The sequence below is a fragment of the Hordeum vulgare genome, chromosome 4H (assembly GCF_904849725.1).
Source record: "Hordeum vulgare subsp. vulgare chromosome 4H, MorexV3_pseudomolecules_assembly, whole genome shotgun sequence".
NCBI classification, from domain to species: Eukaryota; Viridiplantae; Streptophyta; class Magnoliopsida; order Poales; family Poaceae; genus Hordeum; species Hordeum vulgare.
This window is the reverse complement of record NC_058521.1, coordinates 44,385,439-44,409,284: the sequence shown is the minus strand read 5'-3', so window position 1 is coordinate 44,409,284 and position 23,846 is coordinate 44,385,439. Positions and strand designations below refer to the sequence as shown.

Sequence of the window (23,846 nt, the reverse complement as noted above, 5' to 3'; positions counted from 1 at the left end):
TCGCCCAGAAGGCCTGTGTACTCTTGGCGAGTCAATCCAAATATTGGACCCTGAACTTCCAAGGTTAAAACAATGAGGTATTTGCGAGAGCGAGCATATAGAAAATAGACAAACCATGGGTTCACTGAACCTGCTTCACTGAAGCTTGACTTGAGCCTGATCAACCAGTCTAAATACATAAAGGTTTTTGCAAAAACCTCTTCGGGTATGATTAGAGCCTTGCAAGCCCATCTACCCGCCGTGACTCACAGAGCCGACTTATTTTCCACCTTACATGGTGATTATGCTTTCAAGCAGAGATTCAACAGCAATGATTAATTCATTCAAGATAGGTGATGATCAAGGAAGGAGCACAATACTTCTTCAAATTCCCAATAGCCAAACCAAGACGACTTATATTACAAGGTAATGCCAGGAAAAATTGACATTAAGGTGCAAATACAAAAGCAGTTTTAAGCATGTTCCAAAGCAAGATTACATGGCTCATCAAGGCCTGAAATTTTCTATGTTAAACCCGGCGGTAAGATTTCTCCGGGTTCAGTCTCATGTGTGGGCTGAAGCTTCAAAGAGCCACCACGCCTAAGCCACCGCCGGCTTACCCTGTGCTGAGGTTTCGGGGTCTTGGATCTGGAAGTTCTCCACATCCCAGGTGCAATTGATTAAGGCGTGAAATTCAGCTTCTTCCGTTAAGATGGTTGACGGGTCAGCGTCAAAGGCAAAAGGAGGCTTACGGCGCTGAGGTGTTAAGTCCAAAGACGCGAAACAAGGAATCGCCACACGCTTCCCTTCATCATCATAAGCCGCCTGATATTTTAGCAGATCAAGGCTTTCAGCAAGGCGGCTTGCTGCAGGGCGAATGTCCTTTACGCAGTGCGCGTACTCTTCTTGCGTGAATTCTGAGCCGTCATCTTCATATTCAGGGAAGCCGCCGGCTATTTCATCCGGCTTAAGTTGTGGAGATAAGCTATTGCCCGGCTCATGGCTGCCATCACACCTTTTCGCGCAGATGATTTCCTTATTTCGGCTATGTGTTGAGGAATGGTTGAGAGACATCGCAGCATATCCTTGATATAGTTCACTGGGTCTTTGTCTCACCAGACAGCCTTGACGGTCAGCAAGCTGCCAACATAAAGTTGCTCTGTCAGAGTGTATATTGCCTTTAGCTTCAAAACCGAATCATCTTGAAGAGTGGCGGATTGAGGGCCTATACAAATGAAGTATAAGTCAGCAAGCACTTTGTGTCCTTTACAAAAACGATAAACATACTTTTTATTAAAGACTTACCGAAGATAGCGTTGGTCATATGGGAGATATGTCGACGCAGGCCAGTCAATTCTGTTGTGGCTTGTTTCAGTTGACCCTCGGCCTTCTTAGCTCGTTTCACAAGGGTGGCTCTTTCAGCTTCAGTTCATTCCTTATAACTAAGATATTCAGCCTTGACCTGTTCAAGTTCTGCCAACGTAACTCGAAGCTTTTCCTCTGCTGCGGCCCTGGCATATTGTTGGCATCCCAGACTTTTTCTCATCCCACTTAGGTAAGCATCATTTTGACTGATAATCTCCTACAAAATCAAGAAAGAAGGATCAGTGACCTTAATATTGTTTGGTTACGTTGATAGGCAGACAGCCAAGTCTCAAGCACATTGCAAGCAACACACTTGACACTTGGGGGCTAATGTATTTGCTTTTATAACAAAAAGGGGAGTTGTAGGTTATTAAGCAAGACCCGTCTCATCTTCAAGAAGATGACCCGACCCTTGGGGGCTATTTGTTGAAGCTTTTCACATTATTAAGCAAGACTCGGCTCATCTTCAAGAAGATGACCCGACCCTTGGGGCTACAGGTTGAAGCTTTTCATATTATTAAGCAAGACCTGGTTCATCTTTAAGAAGATGACCCAGCCCTTGGGGGCTACAGGTTGAAGTTTATTACTCCCTCCATCCCAAAATAAGTGACTCAAAAGTGACTCAACTTTGCACTAAAGTTAGTGCAAAGTTGAGTCACTTTTGAGTCACTTATTTTGGGACGGAGGGAGTACATCATTAAGCAAGACCCGGCTCATCTTCAAGAAGATGACCCGGGCCTTGGGGGCTACAGGTTGAAGCTTTTCATATTACTAAGAAAGATCCGGCTCATCTTCAAGAAGATGACCCGGCCCTTGGGGGCTACAGGTTGAAGCTTTTCAAAGATTATTACACAAGACCCGGCTCATCTTCAAGAAGATGACCCGGCCCTTGGGGGCTATAGGAGAATATATAAGGCAGTTTATCCCATAAATACCTCGTATCTTTTCTTCATCATGTTCACTAAGCCAACTTCAAAATCCCAGCTCGCAGCAAGGCGGTTCAAATATCCTGCATGAAGTTCTTCAAAGTTTAACCTCTCGATATTGGGGAGATCAAGTGCAGATTTTCCTTTCATTATCTTGGTGGAGATGTCCCCGGCAGTATGCTTTGCCAACACATTGCGGACAGGGGTCGTATGACCTGTCCCAATAATAATGGCAGCATCATCTTTGGGTGAGGCGCCTTTGGACGACTTCACGGGACTTGGCGGGTTGAGTTTCTCTTTATAACTCGTCTACACGGCCATATCGTCGGTTCTTGGCAGGGTGACTTGGGCATCAGGGATATTGTCCATAGTGGCACCTTCTGGAGGATCAGCATAAGCCCCGATATTTTCATCTGGAATATCAGGGACAGGAGCGTCTGTTTCATCCACTCTAGGCTTTTCAGCGTTTAGAGTTGACCCTTGAGTCTTCCATTTCTTGGCTTGAGCTCTATAAAGACGAAAGGTTAGGACATACTTAATCGAATATCATGTGAAGAGTTCATACAAGAGTTAATATCATACCCTGTGACACGAACAAGGGGTGGTAATTTGGAGGATGCTCAGTCGCGAGATGAAGGAGGAGAAACCTATTATAGTCACAAAGTCTGATGAATACAAGCAAGGTTGTCAATAAAGCTTGACAATAAACGAGAAGGTACCTTAGTATGACGTTTGCGGCCGGATGATTTCTCAGGCAAACCCGCCATAAGATCACCTGAAGAGCTACGGGTGTGGAGTTTTGGAGTATATAAAGCTTCTTCAAAAGGAAGTTAGGATCCAAGTGAGCATCTGGGTGATTCATAGGGACTTTCCTACAAGCCCGCCTTTGAGGCATTTCCAACGAAATATTTGAGTCAGAAGATATGGAAATTACCTCACCCTCTTCATCATGACTTTCCACGTCATCTCCCTAGAAATTAAGTAAATGGTTAGAACAAATATATGATGCAACAAGGGGACGGTCCAGGTATTTACCCCACACACATCTTCAATGTGTGGTGACTCGCCCACGACGGATGACTCGCCCACACCCGATTTTCCTTTCCTCTTCTTGGCGAGGGTCTTCACCCTTTTTACGGGCGTCTTTACAATCCTATGTTTCTAGAAGGGTGTATTTTCTGTAAAAAAAAGAGGAAGTTAGTTCTGCCAAAGAGCAAAAGAAGGTATCAAATAAAACAAATGAGAGGTAAATTTATTTATCTCACGAGCAGGATCGGCAATGCAGAATGGTTTTAGACCAATTTTGGAACAAGCTTCTTTGGGTTCACCACATAGCTTGTGCACGAGACTATTGATTTCTTCAGAGTCAAGCATGAAATTCGTGAAATGCTGAGAATTGTTCAAATTGCCGTCATAATCAGACCCTCAAGGTGGCTCAGAGGCATGATACGCCATTCAACCCAGCATCGGATCAAGTCGATTCCAGTCAAACCATTCGTGTTCAAAACCCTCAGCACGGGCCAAATAGATTTGCGGGCGGCTTGTTCCTCTTGAGTCAGCGACCCGGGGAGTTGAAAGTGCATTGGAAGACGATCTTCTTTGTAACCTGGTAGGGGATTTTCTTGATCTCAAGCAGTGTTTTTTAAGTAGAACTAGGTTTTCCCCCAACCTTTGGGATGGCTGGGTAAGGCGGTAGCAGGGAAGCCAGTTTCATGCCACCTCTCGATAGTGACTCCCCCAAGTTCTAAGCTAGGGCCATCAGCCCATCCCGTTTGGCGATTTACATAGAAAAATTCCCTAAACAAGGAAACTGTGGGTCCTATTCCTAAGTATGCTTCACAAAATACCTGGAACTGGCACAGGTTACTGATTGAATTAGGACCTAAATCTTGGGGGTAAAGATTGAAAAAGCTAAGGGCGTCTCGGAAGAATTTTGAGCCAGGAGGAGAGAAGCCCCGCTCTAAATGGTGTGCAAAGACTACTACTTCCCCTTCGGCGGGTTGAGGTCGCACTTCTTTGGCAGGAGCTCTCCATTCAAACAATTCTTCGGGGTACAAGGTTCCCATTGACACAAAACGTTGCAAAGTGGCTTCATCAATATCAGAAGGTAACCAGTCACATTTTGATGGCTTTGACATAATGTTCGGAGCCGGAAAGAAGCCAGCTGCATGGATACAAATGGCGGGTTATTCTAATGACTAACAGGAAAGGAAATCATAATATTTTAAGTCGCCTAAGAATGAAAGGGCGCATGATGATGGCGAGTCACGAAAAAGACTAAGTCGACTTCATAATAAGCCGCTACTAGGTCATGAAGAGACTATGAAGATTGAATTCTGCTAAGTGTTGGAAGAACAGTTTTCGTCAAAACTACAAAGTAGGATGGATCTACCAGTAGTGCAGAAAAGAAAAACTAATGGTTGAACTGAACAGCGAAGCACGGAGGTGGAAACAACTAAATCACAGCGAGTTTTGTACGGAGATATTAGTAAAGCTTATGCGAGATTCATTTCGCGTCCGTTCCACTACTTATTAAGGGGGTTTGCTGTGCTAAAAGGAATGCATGAACTCGCACTGCTAATGGCGATACGTCAACCCTAAAAGAACTCTGGTGAGTTATAGTGCACAACCTGAGTAGATCTATTACAAGAGGATGAGGGTGTACCTAATAGCGTCAACTGGAGGGGTAGAAGACTGTGGCTTGGTGCAGGAGATGAACGGTGGCGAAATCCGTGCTTCGGAGAAGTTCGCTGGAAGAGATGCGTTGGCGGCCCGTTGAGGACTGAAGGGATCGAGGAGGAAGAAGACGAGCTAGGGTAAGAAGTGAAAAAGGATTCCCTTGACGGTATTTAAAGACCGGACGGGGGAAATGGAAACGGCGTGCTCGGGAAACTAGGAGGCGTTGTAAATCCAGAATTGATGGCGCCTCGGTTTTCGGGCTGGTCAGTTAAGATCAAAAGCAGCCGTTGGGCGACGTCATAAAGATTCTTGGAATTTCAGAGTAAGTGAAGTCATTAGTCCATGTGGCGGAAAATAAGGGAAAGTCCGCAAGCCGGCGATTTTTCTGTTGGGGATAAGATGAGGCTTCAATTGAGCCGCCAAGATTAAAATAAAGTCTATTGACATGAAGAAGTTCAAGTAAATCTAGGGCCTAATGTTGGGGATGTTACCCCGTTATAAGACCCACCTTATGAGGCCAGGTCAGGATAATAGCGGCTCTATCTCCATGAACAAGATGGGCCGTTATCTGAGAAGCAGAAGGCGCGAGACGTACGCTATGAAGGGACGATTGGCCCCAGACTCAAAGAAGGCGACTTACGGCCCACATAAGGAACTAGTCACCTGAATTTTCCTTGCTTAAGGAGTAAGGCGAGTTAGAGACATAACGGGTCATGAAATATAATGTGACCGAGACTCATGTAAACCTAGGGTCTCCACCTGTATATAAAGGTGAGTCTCTAGGGCTGGTAGGGTTAGGTTAACATCAATCGAGAGCTAGGTCAGGCGAATCTGCACCCTTGTAATTGATTCTCATAGCAATATACACACAGTTGTATGTAGGCTTTTACCTCAACCTTAGGGGCCGAACCTGGGTAAACTCGACTCCGTTTCCCGATCAACCCCTTTGAGTCGCCACATAGTTGCGATGAATTCACCACTAAGTCCTTTCATGAGGACATCTGCCATGACAAAACCACGACAACTACCACCACGTCGTTGTGCTCCCGGATAACTCATCTACCTCTTCGCCCTCACTTATTGGATAAAGGAGGTGGAGATCGTCATCGATCTGTATGTGTGTTGAATGCGCACGTGTCGTCCGTTCGACACTAGATCGTGATTAGATCACGGGACGGCTTGCAATTTCGATCGAGAAGACGTTCGACTACATCAACCGCGTTTCTTAATGCTTCCCGCTTATCTTGTTGGGGAACGTTGCATGGTAAACAAAACATTTCCTGTGCACACGTAAGATCTATCCGTGGTGATGACCATCTACAACAGAGGAGATCAGATGCACATACCCTTGTAAATCGCTAAGCGGGAAGCGTTAAGAAACGCAATTGATGTAGTCTAACGTCTTTGCGATCCAAATCGCAAGCCATCCCGCGATCCAATCATGATCTAGCGTCGAACGGACGGCACCTCTGCGTTCAGCACATGTACAGCTCGATGATGATCTTTGCCTTCTTGATCCATCAAGAGAGACGAAGAGGTAGCTGAATTCTATGGCAGCACGACGACGTGAAGGTGATGATGGTGGGGCTACTCCGACAGGGCTTCGCCGTGCCGTACCAAAATAACTATGGGGTATCACGAGGTGGTGGACGGAGAGAGGGCTGCACCATGGCTTGTGGTGCAAAAATCCTCTCTACCCTCCACTATATATAGGACGGGAGGGAGGGGTGGCGCCCTAGGGACTTGCCCTAGGGTTCGGCCGGTGCAAGTCTCTTTACTCGTTCCGTAATAAGAAATCTCGTGGCCAACTCTTTAGTCACAATGCTTGCAAGGTTGTTGTGATGTTTTATTACCGAGTGGGCCCCGAGACACCTCTCCGTCATAAGGAGTGACAAATCCCAGTCTTGATCCATGCTAACTCAATGGACACCTTCGGAGATACCTGTGGAGCACCTTTATAGTCACCCAGTTACGTTGCTCTGTTTGATACACATAAGGTATTCTTCCGGCGGCAGTGACTTACATGATCTCATGGTCATAGGAACATATACTTGACATGCAGAAAAACAGTAACAATAAAACGACACGATCACATGCTACGTGCATAGTTTGGGTCTTATCCATCACATCATTCTCCTAACGATGTGATCCCGTTATCAAGTGACAACACTTGTTTATGGCTAGGAAACCTTAACCATGTAACATGTCCATACTTTGTTTTCTTACATGGATCCTATCTCAAATTTCATGGCCTCTAACCATTTGTTGGAATCCGGGCCCACCATTTCTTCTCCATAGCTCGTAGGTTCATCGTTGTCTAAGAACATGATTGATAATACAGTGTTGTCGTACCACTCAGGAGTACTACATGCCCTTGTCGACCTACGAGGCCTAACAACAACTTGATCTGAAGTTTCATGAGCATCATAATTAGCTTCCTCTTCAACTGTCATAGGTTCCACAGAAACATCTTTGTGTGATGCGCTACTCTCTGGTTGAAGTAGAGGTTCTATAACCTCATCAAGTTCTATCTTCCTCCCACTCAATTCTTTTGAGGGAAACTCTTTCTCAAGAAATGCTTCGTTTTTAGCGACAAACACTTTGCCTTCGGATCTGAGATAGAAGGTGTACCCAACTGTCTATTTTGGGTATCCTACGAAGACACATTTTTTCACTTTGGGTAACATCTTTTCTGGCTCAAACTTTTTGACATAAGCATCACATCCCCAAACTTTAAGAAACACAACTTTGGCTTCTTGCCATACCACAGTTCATATGGTGTCGTCTCAATGGATTTTGATGGTGCCCTATTTAATGTCAAGGCAGTTGTCTCTAATGCATAGCCCCAAAACGATAAAGGAAAATCGGTAAGAGACATCATAGAACGCACCATATCTAATAAAGTACTATTACAATGTTCGGACACACCATTCTATTGTGATGTTCCACGCGATGTCAACTGTTAAACAATTCCACATTGCCTTAAGTGAGTACCAAACTCATAACTCAGATACACTCCTCCTCGATCAGATCGTTGGAATTTTATCTTCTTGTTACGATGAGTTTCAACTTCACTCTGAAATTGCATGAACTTTTCAAATGTTTCACACTTGTGTTTCATTAAGTAAATATAACCATACCTACTCAAATCATGCGTGAAGGTGAGAAAATAACGATAACCACCACGCACCTCTATGCTCATCGGTCAACACATCAGTATGTATGATCTCCAACAAGTCACTTGCACGCTCCATAGTTCCAGAGAATGGAGTCTCAGTCATCTTGCCCATGAGGCATGGTTCACATGTGTCAAGTGATTTCAAAAGTCCATCAACATGGAGTTTTTTCATGCGTTTTATACCAATATGACATAAGCGGTAGTGCCACAAGAAAGTGGCGCTTTCATTATAAACTCTACATATTTTGGTCTCAATGTTATGGATATGAGTGTCATCACTATCGAGATTCAGTATGAACAAACCCCTCACATTGGGTGCATGAACATAAAAGATATTACTCATATAAATTGAACAACCATTATTTTCTGACTTAAATAAGCAACCGTCTCGCAATAACAAGATCCAGATATAATGTTCATGCTCAATGCAGGCACTAAATAACAATTATTTAGGTTCATCACTAATCCTGATGGCAATTGAAGTGAGAGCGTGCCGACGGCGATCGCATCAACCTTATAACCATTTCCCACGCACATCGTCACTTCGTCCTTCGCCAACCTTCATCTATTCTGTAGTTCCTACTTTGAGTTGCAAATGTGAGCAACCGAACCATTATCAAATACCCAGGCACTACAATGAGAGTTGGTGAGGTACACATCAATAACATGTATATTATATATACCTTGTTTGGTGTTGGCCACCTTCTTATCGGCCATATACTCGGGGCAGTTCCGCTTCCAGTGACCAGTCCCCTTGCAATGATGACACTTAGTTTCCGGCTTGGGTCGAGCCTTGGGTTTCTTCATCTTAGGAGCAACAGCTTTGCCACTCTTCTTGGAGTTACCCTTCTTACCCTTGCCGTTGTCTTGAAACTGGTGGTCTTATTGACCATCAGTACTTGATATTCTTTCTGTATTTTTGACTCAGCGACTTTTAGCATCGCAAAAAGCTCGACGAGTGATTTATTCATCCCTTGCATGTTGTAGTTCAACACAAAGCTTTTATATTTAAGTGGAAGTGATTGAAGAACTCTGTTAGTGACAGCCTCTGTAGGGAGAGCAATTCCCAGCTCAGCCAGACGGCTAGAGTACCGAGACATTCTGGGCAAATGTTCACTGACACACTCGTTCTCCTCCATTTTGCAAGCATATAACTTATCGGAGGTTTCATACCTCTCGATCCGGGAATTCTTCTCAAAGATAAACTTCCATTCCTGGAACATCTCATACTCCATGACGTTCAAAACGTATTTTAAGTGCCGAATCTAAGCGAGGATAAGCCTAGCGGCGCATCAAGGACATATTCCTTTTGGGCAGCCGCGAGGATAAGCCTCATCTTAGCTTTCATCATCTTTCAGCTTAGCTTTCTCTAGGAACGCATTAAAATTCAAGGATGCTACCGCGCGAGCCATTGATCTACAACATAAATTTGCAAAGATTACTTAGACTATGCTCAAGATAATTGAGTTTAGTTAATCATATTACTAATAAACTCCCACTCAAATTGACATCCCTCTAGTCATCTGAGTGTCACATGATCCAAATTCACTAACTCAAGTCCGATCATCACGTGAGTTAAGTTAGCTTCAATGGTGAACATCTCTATGTTAATCATATCTACTATATGACTCATGTTCGACCTTTAGGTCTCTTGTGTTCCCAGGCCATTTCTTTACATGCTAGGCTCGTCAAGTTTAACCCGAGTGTTCTGCGTGTACAACTATTTTGCACCCGTTATATGTGAACGTACAGTCTATCACACCCAATCATCACGTAGTGTCTCGAAAGGACGAACTATCGCAACAGTGCACACTCGGGGAGAACAAAATTTTATCTTGAAATTTTAGTGAGGGATCACCTTATAATGCTACCGTCGTCCTAAGCAAAATAAGGTGCATAAAAGGATTAACATCACATGCAAATCATAAGTGACTTGATATGGCCATGAACTTGTGCTTTTGATCTCCATCTAGAAAGCACCGGCATAATATCCATCGTCACCGGCGTCACACCATGATCTCCATCATTGTGCTGACATCGAGGTTGTCACGCTAACTATGCTATTGTTACTAAAGATACTGAACTAGTAATAAAGCAAAGCATCACCAAGCGCGAAATAATTAAAGACAGCCCTATGGACACTGCCAGTTTCTGTAGCATCGACGTTTAAGTCTATATTTAACTATTACAACATGATCATCTCATATATAAAATATATCATATCATGTATTTGGCCATATATTATCACATCATACCCTGCAAAAACAAGTTAGACGTCATCTAATTTGTTGTTGCATGTTTTACGTGGTTGCTATGTGTATCTAGCATGATCGCATCTTACTTACGCAAAACCACAATGGTGATACACAAGTTGCTATTTAACCTTCTCCAATGTCCGCCTCACTCAAATCCGATTCAACTAAAGTATGAGAAACAAACACCCGCCAGCCATCTTTATCCAACAAGTTGCATGTTAGTCGATGGAACCGGTCTTTTGTAAGCGTACCAGTAATGTTGGTCCGGGCCGCTTCATCCAACAATACTGCGGAATCAAGAAAATACTAAGGAGGGCCTGCAAAATCCTTTGTGTTCTACTCGGGATGTCATCTACGCATAGACCTAGATCATGATGCCACTGTTGGGAAACGTTGAATGGGAAACAAAAAAATTCCTACGCACACGTAAGATCTATCCATGGTGATGACCATCTACGAGAGGGGAGATCGGATTCACATACCCTTGTAGATTGCTAAGAGGGAAGCGTTAAAAAACACAGTTGATGTAGTCGAACGTCTTCGCAATCCAAATAGCAAGTCGTCCCGCGATCCAATCACGATCTAGTGTCGTACGGACGACACCTATGTTGGGGATATACCCCGTGGTGTAATCCGGCTTGGTGTATGACCCGACTGCGACTTGGCGACTCACTGACGACTCATTGCTGACCTGGCTGAGCTTGGCGACTCACTGGTGACTCGGTAGGTGGGTCAGGCGAATGACAAGACTGGAGGCCCAAGGCCCGGCGTGCATCCCGGTATAAGGCGGCTCATAGAGAGGCCAAGAGGGCCAGCTTACAAGAGAAGGCCCAAGAAGAGGAATGACTCCTTCACAAGGAAACAAGACTCGGATTAGGATTCAAGAGAGACTAGTCCTATTCCTACTACTAGTAGGACTCTACATGTAAACCTACCCCTTCCACTTATATAAGGAGGGGTAAGACGCTCCAAGAGGGACAAGACAAGTTTGATTGAGCCATGACAAGGCCGAGCAATTAGAGATAGATAGATTAGACACCCATGAGATTAGAGGTGGCGAGTCTGCACTCTTGTAATCGAGATCGTCATCTTCATCAATGAAACACAAGGAGGACGTAGGATTTTAACTCCATCGGAGGGGCCGAACCTGGGTAAACTCGCGTCTCTGGATTCCGACCAACCCTTCTCAAGCCACCATATAGCTGCGATGGCTCCACACCTAAGTCCTAGCACGAGGACATATGTCGTGACAAAATCGCTTGGATGGAGCCCCCCGCGGCCAAGGAACAGATGCAGTCAAAAAATAAAAGAGTTCAGCGGCAAAATCCGTCGGATGCAGAGACGCCATACGACGATTTAATCAGTTGTCAAAGAAAGAGAAAATTTCGTGGCGGTCGTCGCTATATCGTTTGTACGAATCAAAAGATGAGTTACTCAGACCATCCAAAGTTGTTGCAGACAAAGCGCAGCCTTACGCAGCACCACGTGCATCCACAATACAAGGAAACGCCCATGTGAGTGCATATATTATGTTGAAAGTGCAACTACAACGTCGTCCGATTACGTCCAGCATCGGTGTCCGCACTCATCCGACAAAAATATCACATGTTATTCGCCCTATCTATTTCCTATTTTCAATTCCTTCGAGAAACAATTGCTTTCGCCTAAAATATTTTTACATAGGGAAATTATTCATTACAAAGCGGCGCAATACCGTGGAGATGGACGTGCGCCAACATCAATCTAGAACGGCGTTTGTTCGTATCACACTAAGGTGGCTTACAACGATGCAACCAACTCTCACATCTGCGCGACCAAGACGGCTTACAATGACGCGGCCAACTCTCACATCCGCGCGACCAAGGCAACTTACAATGACGTGGCCAACTCTCATGTCCGCATGATAAAAGACGGATTACAATGATGCAACCGATTCTCGGGCCCATACAACTCTCCCATTCCACATAAACTCGCCTCTACAGTGCTCGCATGTACGAGCCGCCCAACAGACGGACGCAAAACGCCTCTCCCATGGTCCGGTTTATATTAACTCACCGGTGCAGTGCTCGCATGTACGAGCCGCCCAACAGACGGACACAAAACGCCACCCTCGTGGTCCGGACGACATCAACATATCGGTGCAGTGCTCGCTTGGATGAGCCACCCAACAGACACACGCAAGCTGCCGTATGTTCTCCATCAAACATATCGGTGCAGTGCTCGCCTATATGAGCCGCCCAATGGACGCATGCAAGTCGCCTCTGCGGCCCATCTCCCCCAACAACATTGGAGCAAAGGAAAAAATGGCATTCATGTCTTACACAACATCATCAAAACACGGACCAGCTCTAACTTGCATCGGGTTGCTCAAATGGATAGACACATTGGCCAATGCTATCTACTTCAGGATATCAAAAGTAATACGAGAGTTTGTCATGAAGGAAACAACCATGAAGCTACAATTTGGGCCAGCCATCATTGAGCCGGCAATTCAAAGCAACGGCAAAAGAAAAGGAAAGTGGCCTTGGAGGAACCACGAGAGCCGGACTACCTCAGAATTAAGCACGGGTCAAAAGTACATTATTCACCATCAACCCTATTCTGGTTTATGTCACAATCAAGTATGGAGATTCTCAAGCCGCCTCCTTGATTCGACTTAAAACTCGGGGGCTACACAGGCATAGACTCGGCAGATTCAACCGGGCTGAATAATTCAAGAACCCCGGGTCATTACAAGAAAATTAAGCCGATCCCGAGGGTTGCGACCTTATTGGCAGATGATTTAAAAGCCGTCCAAGAAGACAAGTCGCCATGATGCGACCGCCCAAACATGGGTGCCCGACCTTATTGGAGGATGATTTAAAAGTCGTTCAAACATGGACGCTATCAGTATCAAAGAGGATAAGTCGCCACGGTGCACTTGTTCAAACAAGGGTACTGGTAAGCCAAAGAGGACCAAAGTTGCCACGCTGCACGGTTCAAACATGGGCGCCTATTATGATCTTGAGAATTAAGTCGGCTTACTTGGGGGCTACTAGTACCTATGTCGTTTGCAGTAAGAGCGTAAGCTTCTGCAATCCTATGCTCGACTTTTCCCTGGTCATAGGTCACTTGGGGGCTTCTACTCACCGAGTTCAGCCTGAATACCCTCTTGGCTAACGAAAAATTAACACATTACAATGGTTATACTAGACTGTGTGTTTGGCGACTCGTCCTATGGTCCCATGTACTCTTAGCGAGTCAATCCAGTTTGGACCTTGAACTCGCCAAGGTTAAAACATGAAGGGTGCTTGCGGGAGCCGGCATATGGAAAATAGACAAACCATGGGTTCACTGAACCTGCTTCACTGAAGCTTGACTTGCGCCTGATCAGCCAGTCTAAACAACTAAGGTTGTTGCAAAAGCCTCTTTAGGGTAGCACTAGAGCCTTGCAAGCTCGTCCTACCCAGCTGTGACTCACTGAGCCAGTTTAACTCTTTAGGGTACCACTAGAGCCTTACGAGCTCGTCCTACCCGTCGTGACTCACTGAGCCGACTTATTTAAAATAACTTGATGCCATACTATGGTGTTGCCAGCAGTATTCTATCATATGCATGCATCATACTGCACTACATCATGCATCCTACATACATATCATGTCGGTCTTCAAACCGGGTCAAAGCATAAATTTTCGCAGGAGCAAATAAATCATTGATAGCCAATATGGCTTGATTTTCATCATGGTTTATCATAACCAATGTCAAATGATTGGGGTTTTTAAGCCAGCTCGGAAGAATTAATTATTTCTCGAAGAGCTGCCCTATCACATATAATCCCGGGTCATCTAATTGACCGGCTCATGGATTTTTTTCAACTTGTGCTCTGTAGTAAACTACAACACTTATGGATTTCTCCGACATATGGATTTCTCAAGTATATGTTTGCCAGGTTACATTGCAACCTTGGTCAAGGATTTCTTTCATCAAAAGGCATCATCAGTTCACAGTGTGGATATGATTTTATTCTAAAGTGGAAGGAATAGTCTCGAGTCGCTGTAGGCACACGACGCGACACTTGGGGGCTACATTATTCAAATAAAGATTACATCAAAGTATGGAAGTCCCATGTCGCTGCAATCGTGCACCATGACACTTGGGGGCTAATGCAAACTGCTCTTTCAAATCATCACATCATCATCAAACCCGGCTACCTCAAGGAGATAAGCCGTCCTTGGGGGGCTGCATATCGCTCTTTATTCAAGTATGGATTCAAGGAAGCACCGGCTCATCATTTTTATAATGACCCGGCCCTTGGGGGCTACACATTGCTGCTCAAGGTTACATCATCAGATTTACAAAGTCCCTCCTCATTATTGCATAATGACCCGGCCCTTGGGGGCTACATCATATGATGTTTTATTTTCAAAGGAGAAGAACGTGGAAGTCTCGAGTCGCCGCAAGCAATCAACCAGGCACTTGGGGGCTACACTATTGAGATCAAAAAATTTGAAGTACCAGGTTGCTGCAGGCAGGACAACCCGGCACTTGGGGGCTACAACACTCAGTTGTTTCACAGATCATGAGATCCAAATTGAAGGCCCGGCCCATCACACACTGATGAGCCGCCCCTTGGGGGCTACACCAGCTGAAGCTTTATAAGTATAAGATGATTACAAGTCCCAGGCTGCTGCAGGCAAGACAACCCGGCACTTGGGGGCTACATGGTCAAAGATATTATTGCAAATGTCCAAGTCATCATGAACTGCTAAACTTGGAGCTTGGGGGCTACACGTAATATGGATATGTCAAAAAATTGAAGAGCACTTTCAAGATGTCAATTGTGAGCGAGACCGGCTCAACATATTTTTATCTAGTTGAAGCATTGAAAGGCCGGTTCGACATCACATGGATTTCTTTATCCCCAATAATTTGATCAAGTCAATTGGAGTGTAGTTCTTTGAAGTAGTATTACCAGCAAACATTACACGCCATTATTAACCATAACCCGCCGAAGCAAGAGAAGCCGGTTCAACATTGTGTGGATTTCTTATTCCCCAAATTTACACCAAGCCAAAGCATTGGAGGCCGGCTCAATGGCATATGTATTTTATTGCAGAGGACACGTACCTGCAAGATGATTGAAGACAGTTCAAAGAAACCCGGATTTTCAAGGATCCACTTCAGTAAATCAAGCCGGCCAGTGGAGCAAGATGGTCCCTTAACATATTTATTATTATTATTTCAGGATCTTACCTTGAATAAATTCAAGCTAACCTGGGGGCTAATGTCAGGGATATACCCCACGGTGTAACCTGGCTTGGTGTATGACCCGGCTGGGACTTGGCGACTCACTGATGACTCATTGGTGACCCGCCTGAGCTTGGCGACTCACTGGTGACTCGGTAGGCGGGTCAGACGAATGACAAGACTGGAGGCCCAAGGCCCGGCGTGCATCCCGGTATAAGGCGGTTCATAGAGGGGCCAAGAGGGCCGGCTTACAAGAGAAGGCCCAAGAAGAGGAAAGACTCCTTCACAAAGGAAACAAGACCCGGATTAGGATTTAAAAGAGACTAGTCCTATTCCTACTCCTAGTAGGACTCTACATTTAAACCTACCCCTTCCACTTATATAAGGAGGGATAAGGCACCCCAAGAGGGACAATACAAGTTCGATTGAGCCATGACAAGGCCGAGCAATTAGAGATATACAGATTATACACCCACGAGATTAGAGGTGGCGAGTCTGCACCCTTGTAATCGGGATCATCATCTTCATCAATGAAACACAAGCAGGACGTAGGCTTTTACCTCCATCATAAGGGCCGAACCTGGGTAAACTCGCGTCTCTCAATTCCGACCAACCCTTCTCAAGCCGCCACATAGCTGCGATGGCTCCACACCTAAGTCCTTCAACGAGGACATATGCCGTGACAAAACCACGGCAACCTCCGTGTTCAGCACACGTACAACTCGATGATGATCTCCGCCTTCTTGATCCAGCAAGAGAGACGAAGAGGTATCTGAATTCTCGAGTAGCACGACGGCGTGACGTTGATGATGGTGGAGCTACTCCGGCAGGACTTCGCCGTGTCATACCGAAATAACTATGGGGTGTCACGAGGTGGTGGAGGGAGAGAGGGCTGCACCATGGCTTGTGGTGCAAAAAGCCTCTCTACCATTCACTATATATAGGAGGGGGAGGGAGGGGTGGCGCCCTAGGGACTTGCCCTAGGGTTCAGCCGGTGCTAGGAGGAGGGAGGAGTCCTCCTCCAATTCGGTTTGGTGGAGGAGAACTCCTCTCCCTAGTCTGTTTGGCCCACCTCTATCTCTTTCTCCACTTCGACTGAATAGGCACACTTGGGCTGGTTGCCCATCCTACTAGGAGCTCGAGCACCACCCTTGGGCCTGTTTGGTCCCCTCCCGGGTGGGTGGCCCCTTCCGGTGGAACTCCGGAACCCATTCGTCACTCCCGGTACTTTACCAATAATGCCCAAAATTCTTATGAAAGCCAAATGGATACTTCCTATATATCAATCTTTGTCTCCGGACCATTCCGGAACCCATCGTGTCGTCCGGGAAATCATCCGGGACACCGAACAACATTTCATTACCAACATCCACAATTCAACTATACTGAAACGTCACCGAACCTTAAGTGTGCAGACCCTACGGGTTCGAGAACTATGTAGACCTGACCGAGACAATCTCCGGTCAGTATCCAATAGCGGACCTGGATGTCCATATTGGATCCTACATATTCTACGAAGATCTTAATCGGTTGAACTTCTATGTCAAGGATTCAGTTAATCCCGTATAGCATTCCCTTTGTCCTTCGGTATGTTACTTGTCCAAGATTCAATCGTAGGTATCTCTATACCTATTTGAATCTCATTACCGGCAAGTCTCTTTACTCGTTCAGTAATACAAAATCCCGTGGCTAACTCTTTTAGTCACAATGCTTGCACGGCTTGTTGTGATGTTGTATTACCGAGTGGGCCCCGAGATACCTCTCCGTCATACGGAGTGACAAATCCTAGTCTTGATCCATGCTAACTAAACGGACACCTTTGGATATACATGTAGAGCATCTTTATAGTCACCCAGTTACGTTGTGACGTTTAATACACACGAGGTATTCTTCCGGTGTTAGTGAGTTACATGATCTCATGGTCATAGGAACATATACTTGACATGCAGAAAAACAGTAGCAATAAAACGACATGATCACATGCTACGTTCATAGTTTGGGTCTTGTCCATCACATCATTCTCCTAATGATGTGATCCCATTATCAAGTGACAACACTTGTCTATAGCTAGGAAACCTTAAGCATCTTTGATCAACGAGCTAGTCAACTAGAGGCTTACTAGGGACAGAGTGTTGTCTATGTATCCTCACATGTATCTGATTTTCCATTCAATACAATTCTAGCATGGATAATAAACATTTAACTTGAACACATAAATATAATAATAACTATTTTATTATTACCTCTAGGGCATATTTCCAACATATCGATCTATAAGGGTATGTGGATCCAATCTCTCCTCTCGTAGACGCTCATCGCCATGGATAGATCTTGTATCTGCGTAGGAATTTTTTTTGTTTCCCATGCAACGTTTCACAACAGTTGTGTCAGATCAAACTGATAAGACAAAAAGTACTCCGTGTGTACCTAAATAATTGTTGTTGTGGAGAACTAGTACGGAGGGAGTAGTATTCAATACTAAGTGTCACTGAACCAACAAATTAAGTCCAGAACAAGGACGCGAAGACAACTCCTTCAACAAAGTGTCGCCTCAGTTTTACACTGCAAACTACGAGAGGTTCCAGTAACTAGGTAATATTGGTGCTGCACCACCCATCGTCCAGACTAGGACAAAAGGGAAACCAACTATCATAAGAGCAACTCTAGCAGAGTTGCCTTGTGTGCGATCGCCATATGGAGAGGATATGAAGGTCGCGACGGTTCTCCACAAACACAGAGTCGTCATAATACAAACTTCATCTTTTCTTTTCTTTCCTTATATTTTTTGTTGCATAAACTAAATACTCACACAATCAATTTGAGGGATTAAAACACTAATTTTAGATAAAATTGCATTACAAAGTTATCATATAAAGGTCGAAAAGTCTTGGTCTCATTCCTGTCAGTCGTCATCTGGGTCAGGGACAACTTTTTCAAGGGTCAAGGCTCGATATGGCACGGTTTGTGTGACTAAATGACACCATGTTCATGTTTTATGTGCATCATCGAATTCACTTGTGTCTTCTCCTAATGGATCCACATGACGCAACCCTCTCCACCTTTAACGATTGCCCAACGATGGTGACCTTGAAGATTTCATCGGGGCGACGACCATGGCGCATGCGGCATAGCGCTCATCACATACCTCCTCAACAATGAGGAAATAGGGAGCACAATAAGGTCTTGATGATCTATGTGGACGAGCCCTCTCCTGCCATACCGGATCCCCACGTAGTCGTGTTGAATATCCTGCTCAACGAAGTGTGCTTTGGGATTCAAATCGAACCATTCGTCAAAGGGATATCCTCTTGCGTGGCCTCCATTGCATCATGGCAATGCCACTTCTCCTCCTTGGTGTTTAGAGAGGAGACAATGCATCATGGCAATGCCACTTCTCCTCCTTGGTGTTTAGAGAGGAGACAATGCATCATGGCAATGCCACTTCTCCTCCTTGGCGTTTAGAGCGGTCTCCTCGTTCGCTTACTCCTCATCCGAGATTAGCTTCTCCTCATCCAAGAGTGGCACCCAATCCAGTCATGGGCCAAGTGGTATGGGGATGGGAGAAAAGTGAAGGTTGTGGGTGGTGGTGAGGAAAGTGGAGGCTGTGGGCGGTAGTGGTGTGAAAAATGGAGATACGGTGATGACCAATTTATAACAATGGATGGCGAAAAATGTGGCGGGACTAGCTGCATGCAACATGCTTCCTTGTGCCATGGATGTCTGCCCCATTAAGAGGGAGATGAGATGGGCTGCGCAGACGTGGGAGGCAAAACATCCCTCCCACATGAGAGGTTGGCAGATGGCGCGCCCTCCAAACCAAGACCCCAGCCTCCAAATATGGAGACTCACAGGTTGGATATGAAAAGCTCTTCATAAATTATGGCGACCGGGACCGGATGACGACTCTACTAGAGTGTCCTTTTCAGTATATTTATTATGCCGATCGGCGACAACTCTACTAGAGTTCTTGTAACAACATAGATCAAAAACAGATTTTCCAGAGAGAGAAAAGAGCTAAATTTGCATTCAGATGACGAACGCAGTGCAAAAATACAAGTCAGGGTTTATACGAAGCTAAAACAACACTTGGACTAAGACTTATAGAAATTCAGAGTTTTAGCGATCATGCAGTAATCCTCGGAGATCAACCATACCATGGTTTGGTTTTAGATTAGAGTACAAAATATAGTTCTAACAGAATTAATTTGCACCTAGAGGTGGCCTTTTCCGTGCATTTGATTCGGCAGGTGGTCCTTTTGGACAAAAAATCAAAACAGCACGGGTCATCATCCCCTTATATACTACAAAGTACTCCGTACAAAAACTAACACTGATCACGAGAAATGATATGGACAATCATGGTAAGCTTCCTCCGGTTCCGCTTCAGCTCGAACAGGCAGAGATCACCAACTTGCAGACGGTTGTCAGTGGCAAATTCGCACCAACCTTTTTCAAGGAATCGTCTCCTACCCCTCCGAATACGCATCTGGGTTTGCCATTCCTTCCCCGTACGCTGGAGCAAAATAGTTTGCTCTTTCTTTGGAAGATACACAGCAGCATATTTTGCACCGAACTCCTAGTATTTTACAGATATAAGGATGTTACAATTACAGGTCGACCAATGATGTTGATAAAATAAAACAGCCCTACAACATAGGTACAGAATCTTGTGGCATTTATTTGATTCAGCTGCAAAAGTAATTTTAATCCAAACAGTTTGCTAATAGCACGGTAAATTGGAGATCCAAAACCCACGGCGTCCCTGGCTCGCTACAATGCTAAAATTAGTTACGTTTTTTTTTTTTTGAAACTTAATTATGTTATGACAGATGACAGCAACTTGGGGGGCTTTGACTAGGTAACAATAAAATTCTAGAAAAAAAAAAATAGCTTACCAGGTTGTAATGACCTTTCACACCTACATTGATTTTGTTCATGATTGCCACATAAAAATGTGCTTCGAGTTGGATGGCTTGCGCTTTATCTTCAACTATGATCTTCTGCAATGGAGATAGAAACCTTGTTTTTGGTAGTATGTAGGGCGGCACAAAAGGACATGCGTGCGCCTTGCTTTCTGAGTGAATTAGATGAACCGTAAATGTGAACCTTCCCCCACCCTTTGTTGATACAAAGATGCATATATCTGCCTCCTCCACATGATTGTCACAAACAAAATCTGACCACTCCCCCCTAATCTTGTGAATACTTCCACCATTCCCCTTGCAGAACCTGGGGTACCACTTTTTGCTCTCGCCCGGCCTCTGAAGTATGACGGATGCACTTTCATGGGGAAAGTGTGCAGCTGCGCATTCCTTAGTGATGGTCTGATCACAAATTGGACAGAGTGTGATGCCATAAACAAACAAACAAATAAACAGAATACAAAACTCAGCCAAAATATGTTTCAACTGTCAAGAAAGAAAAAAACATTCATGTTAAGCGTTCGGAAAGAGCGATGAGAATATGAGCATGACATAGTTTCCCACTTCCCCTATAGCATTCAAACCATAAATATTAACTAGTAAACACCTCTATTAGTTCTATAGACCACAGAGGGTTGTAGTGCGCTAAAAAAGAACTCAGGAAATTTACCAGAGAAGGATACAGTGGTCGGACATTGGACTTCCTCATGATAGCCACGAATGCAAGAGTTCTGGATTGAATGTCCTGGAGAAGCCTATCTATTTTCTCTTTTTGTGCGTCAGCTAAATTACTCCTACTTGGCAACACATACTTATCCTTTGGAGGTCCTGAAATATCATCCGAGTCGAAAGAATCATACTCTGAAAAATTAGCTTCTCCTAGATAAATTCGTAGGTCAAACTAACAATGGCTAATGTAGACGCAATGACGCATGTATACATGTAATCAAGAAGAAAAAAATCGATGCAACTTTTTTGACGCAATTTTTTTTTTTAGAAAAGGAGGGTTGCCGCCGGCCTCTGCATCAGCACGATGCATACGGCCCCTTTATTGCAAATGTAACTTAAGAATATAACCTGACTCCGCAGATGGAGTGGACATAACAGCTGTGTTCCTAGTACTCCCACTATAACTTGAGCTCCCACTTTGGCATTCGTATGATCTTCCACTTGCTGACAATTTAGTAAGTACAATCACATAACCTAGAAAAAAATATATGAATTGGATCGGAAGTACTTGCATTATACTGCCATACCATCAGAATATTGTTCCTCCTTAACACGCGCTGTTGAGATCATCTTTGGGAGTGTATGATCATCCGATCCAGAAGACTCATGCTCATTAGGACTGTCTTCTTTTGTATAACAGTTTTCAAGAGGAAATGCAACTTCAGATAAAATGGCACCTTAAAGCATAACAGATAACACAAAGGTACACGCAAGCTGGCAAGATAACCTGACAAATCCTCAGATGGAGAGGATGTTGCGTCTGTCCTTGACAGTTCTCTACAATGTTCTGAGCTTTCACTTTGGCATCCATCTGATCGCCGATCCATTGACGAGTGAGTATTACGATCGCTGGAACTGCTTGGCATTTCTGTAGAATTTGTGATTGGTTCTTGATCACTGATAGTGCCCCCTATGCCAAAACAGGGCACCGTTTTCTCACAACCACTAGAATCAAAGACCGCAACCTTGAAGCAAGAACTTCCACGGTATCGGAACATCAATGAGTCTTTCTCTATTATCTCATTGGCATCAAGAAACACCTCCCATCCAGATTGGAGGACTTTTCTATTCCTGTGCTCAGTAACTCCAACATCATACACGATACCATTAGGGCCTTCTAGTTTGACGGTCCGTGACATTTTCCCTACGAAATGGTTTGCAAACCTCTCTGGTATGACCTGCAGCAACAGATGTACAAGTAAATTTTAAAGGAGTACTAGTTTAAATGAAGGTAAAAAATAGTGTGCTATCGTAAAATAGCGTGGGCCTTAAAATAAGCTATTAACGTGCTATATCACGCTATAGCGTGCAATTAGCGAGATTTTGTACATCGATTTATATAGCGAGAAAATTTTCAGAACACTATTGCGCACTATTTTTGTCACTGGTTTAAATGGAGTACATTTCCCTAAAATTGGTGGAGATGAATAAGGCATAATAGCCCCTGACAGTTAAAATTGGGAGATGACAAGTTAAAGATGACTATTTTCTTTCAACTATATTTTTTCGATGGGAATTATTTGCTTTGCATAAAGAAGGGCCATACGCCTAACGCCTTGGATCCAAAAAAGAGGCTCTGCATCTGCAATGTTATATGACTTCGAACAGAGCATATTACCATGCAATGTCTTGAACTTTTGCTCATCCGCCTGACGAAACGAGTGACCTTCCCATGTAGATGGTTCCAGTATCTCTTGCATTCCTGGCAAGAATCTTTCATCTCCCAGCTTCTATATCCCCTACACCGATTCCAATTACTACAGCTATATAACTTGCGGCAAGAGTAAAATATACTCCCTCCGTCAGCGTTTTTGACACTACCTTCGAGTAGGGAATCGCAGAAGTGTCCTCCAGAGTCCAGGCCTTCTTGAGCTAAAGAACTGCAACCAAACAAGCCTGCTAATCAGGAATGAACATGAAGGTGGGAAAAACTCCTACGCAGTAGAAGAAAAGAGGTCTGATTAACCTGCAGTACAGGCTTGGCGGGGCAGTCCAGTCCGGATCCTGCGATCACCGTGCCCTGGAGCTGGAAGGAAGAAGAAAACCTTGATTGAGAAGGGCGTGGAAAAACAGAGGCGGAGAATAGAGGGGATTCATTCACCGGGACTGGACTGGCCTCCACTAGTGAGACGTTTGGTGTTCCCGAAGCAACCCAAGAGAGGGGCAAAAACCAGACGGCAGAGATGCCACGCCAACGCCGTTATGATGTCCTGACTTGTGAGCTGTCACCTCTCATCTGATGGGACAACGTATCATAATGTAGCTCCTTAAAAAACTCTTATTTATTTATTTATTACTAGCACAAATATCCATGAGGTTGTGAGATAAAATCCTGGTTCATATGAATTGCCGATAATTTTTATAACCTTTAAGACAAAGAAGATAGAGATCCGGCCTTCGTTTTAAAAAATAATTCTAATTTGACCTTTTTACGTGATGCCAACGTCCCTCACGTGTGGATTGCACTGCAGACGCCAGGGACCCTGGTGTCTGATGGTGGGCCGCTCGATATACCCTCCGTTGACCAGATGACGTGGCAAAGGGTCAAGACGCCAGGGGCCCTAGCGTCTGCTCAGATCCAGACACG

The 23,846-nt window shown here is 44.6% G+C and overlaps 1 protein-coding gene across 5 annotated transcripts; it reads right to left on the bottom strand.

Annotated features, from left to right (window-relative positions):
* Nucleotides 1-19,671: 19,671 nt before the first annotated feature.
* On the bottom strand, nucleotides 19,672-23,427 carry LOC123447800 (B3 domain-containing protein Os03g0620400-like). Of its 5 annotated transcripts, XM_045124478.1 has the most exons (10): nucleotides 23,361-23,427; nucleotides 23,226-23,285; nucleotides 23,081-23,139; nucleotides 22,878-22,998; nucleotides 21,987-22,437; nucleotides 21,787-21,885; nucleotides 21,608-21,703; nucleotides 21,201-21,358; nucleotides 20,504-20,932; nucleotides 19,672-20,184 (listed from the first exon to the last, which is right to left on the bottom strand). In XM_045124478.1, the coding sequence occupies exons 4-10, from the start codon at nucleotides 22,977-22,979 to the stop codon at nucleotides 19,933-19,935; spliced, it is 1,587 nt and encodes a 528-aa protein (XP_044980413.1). In that variant the 5' UTR covers nucleotides 22,980-22,998; nucleotides 23,081-23,139; nucleotides 23,226-23,285; nucleotides 23,361-23,427; the 3' UTR covers nucleotides 19,672-19,932. The 5 variants fall into 5 exon arrangements, with proteins under 5 accessions (XP_044980413.1, XP_044980411.1, XP_044980414.1 ...); XM_045124476.1 differs by having other exon boundaries at nucleotides 23,226-23,419; XM_045124479.1 differs by having other exon boundaries at nucleotides 21,787-21,882; nucleotides 23,226-23,419.
* Between the last annotated feature and the right edge of the window lie 419 nt (nucleotides 23,428-23,846).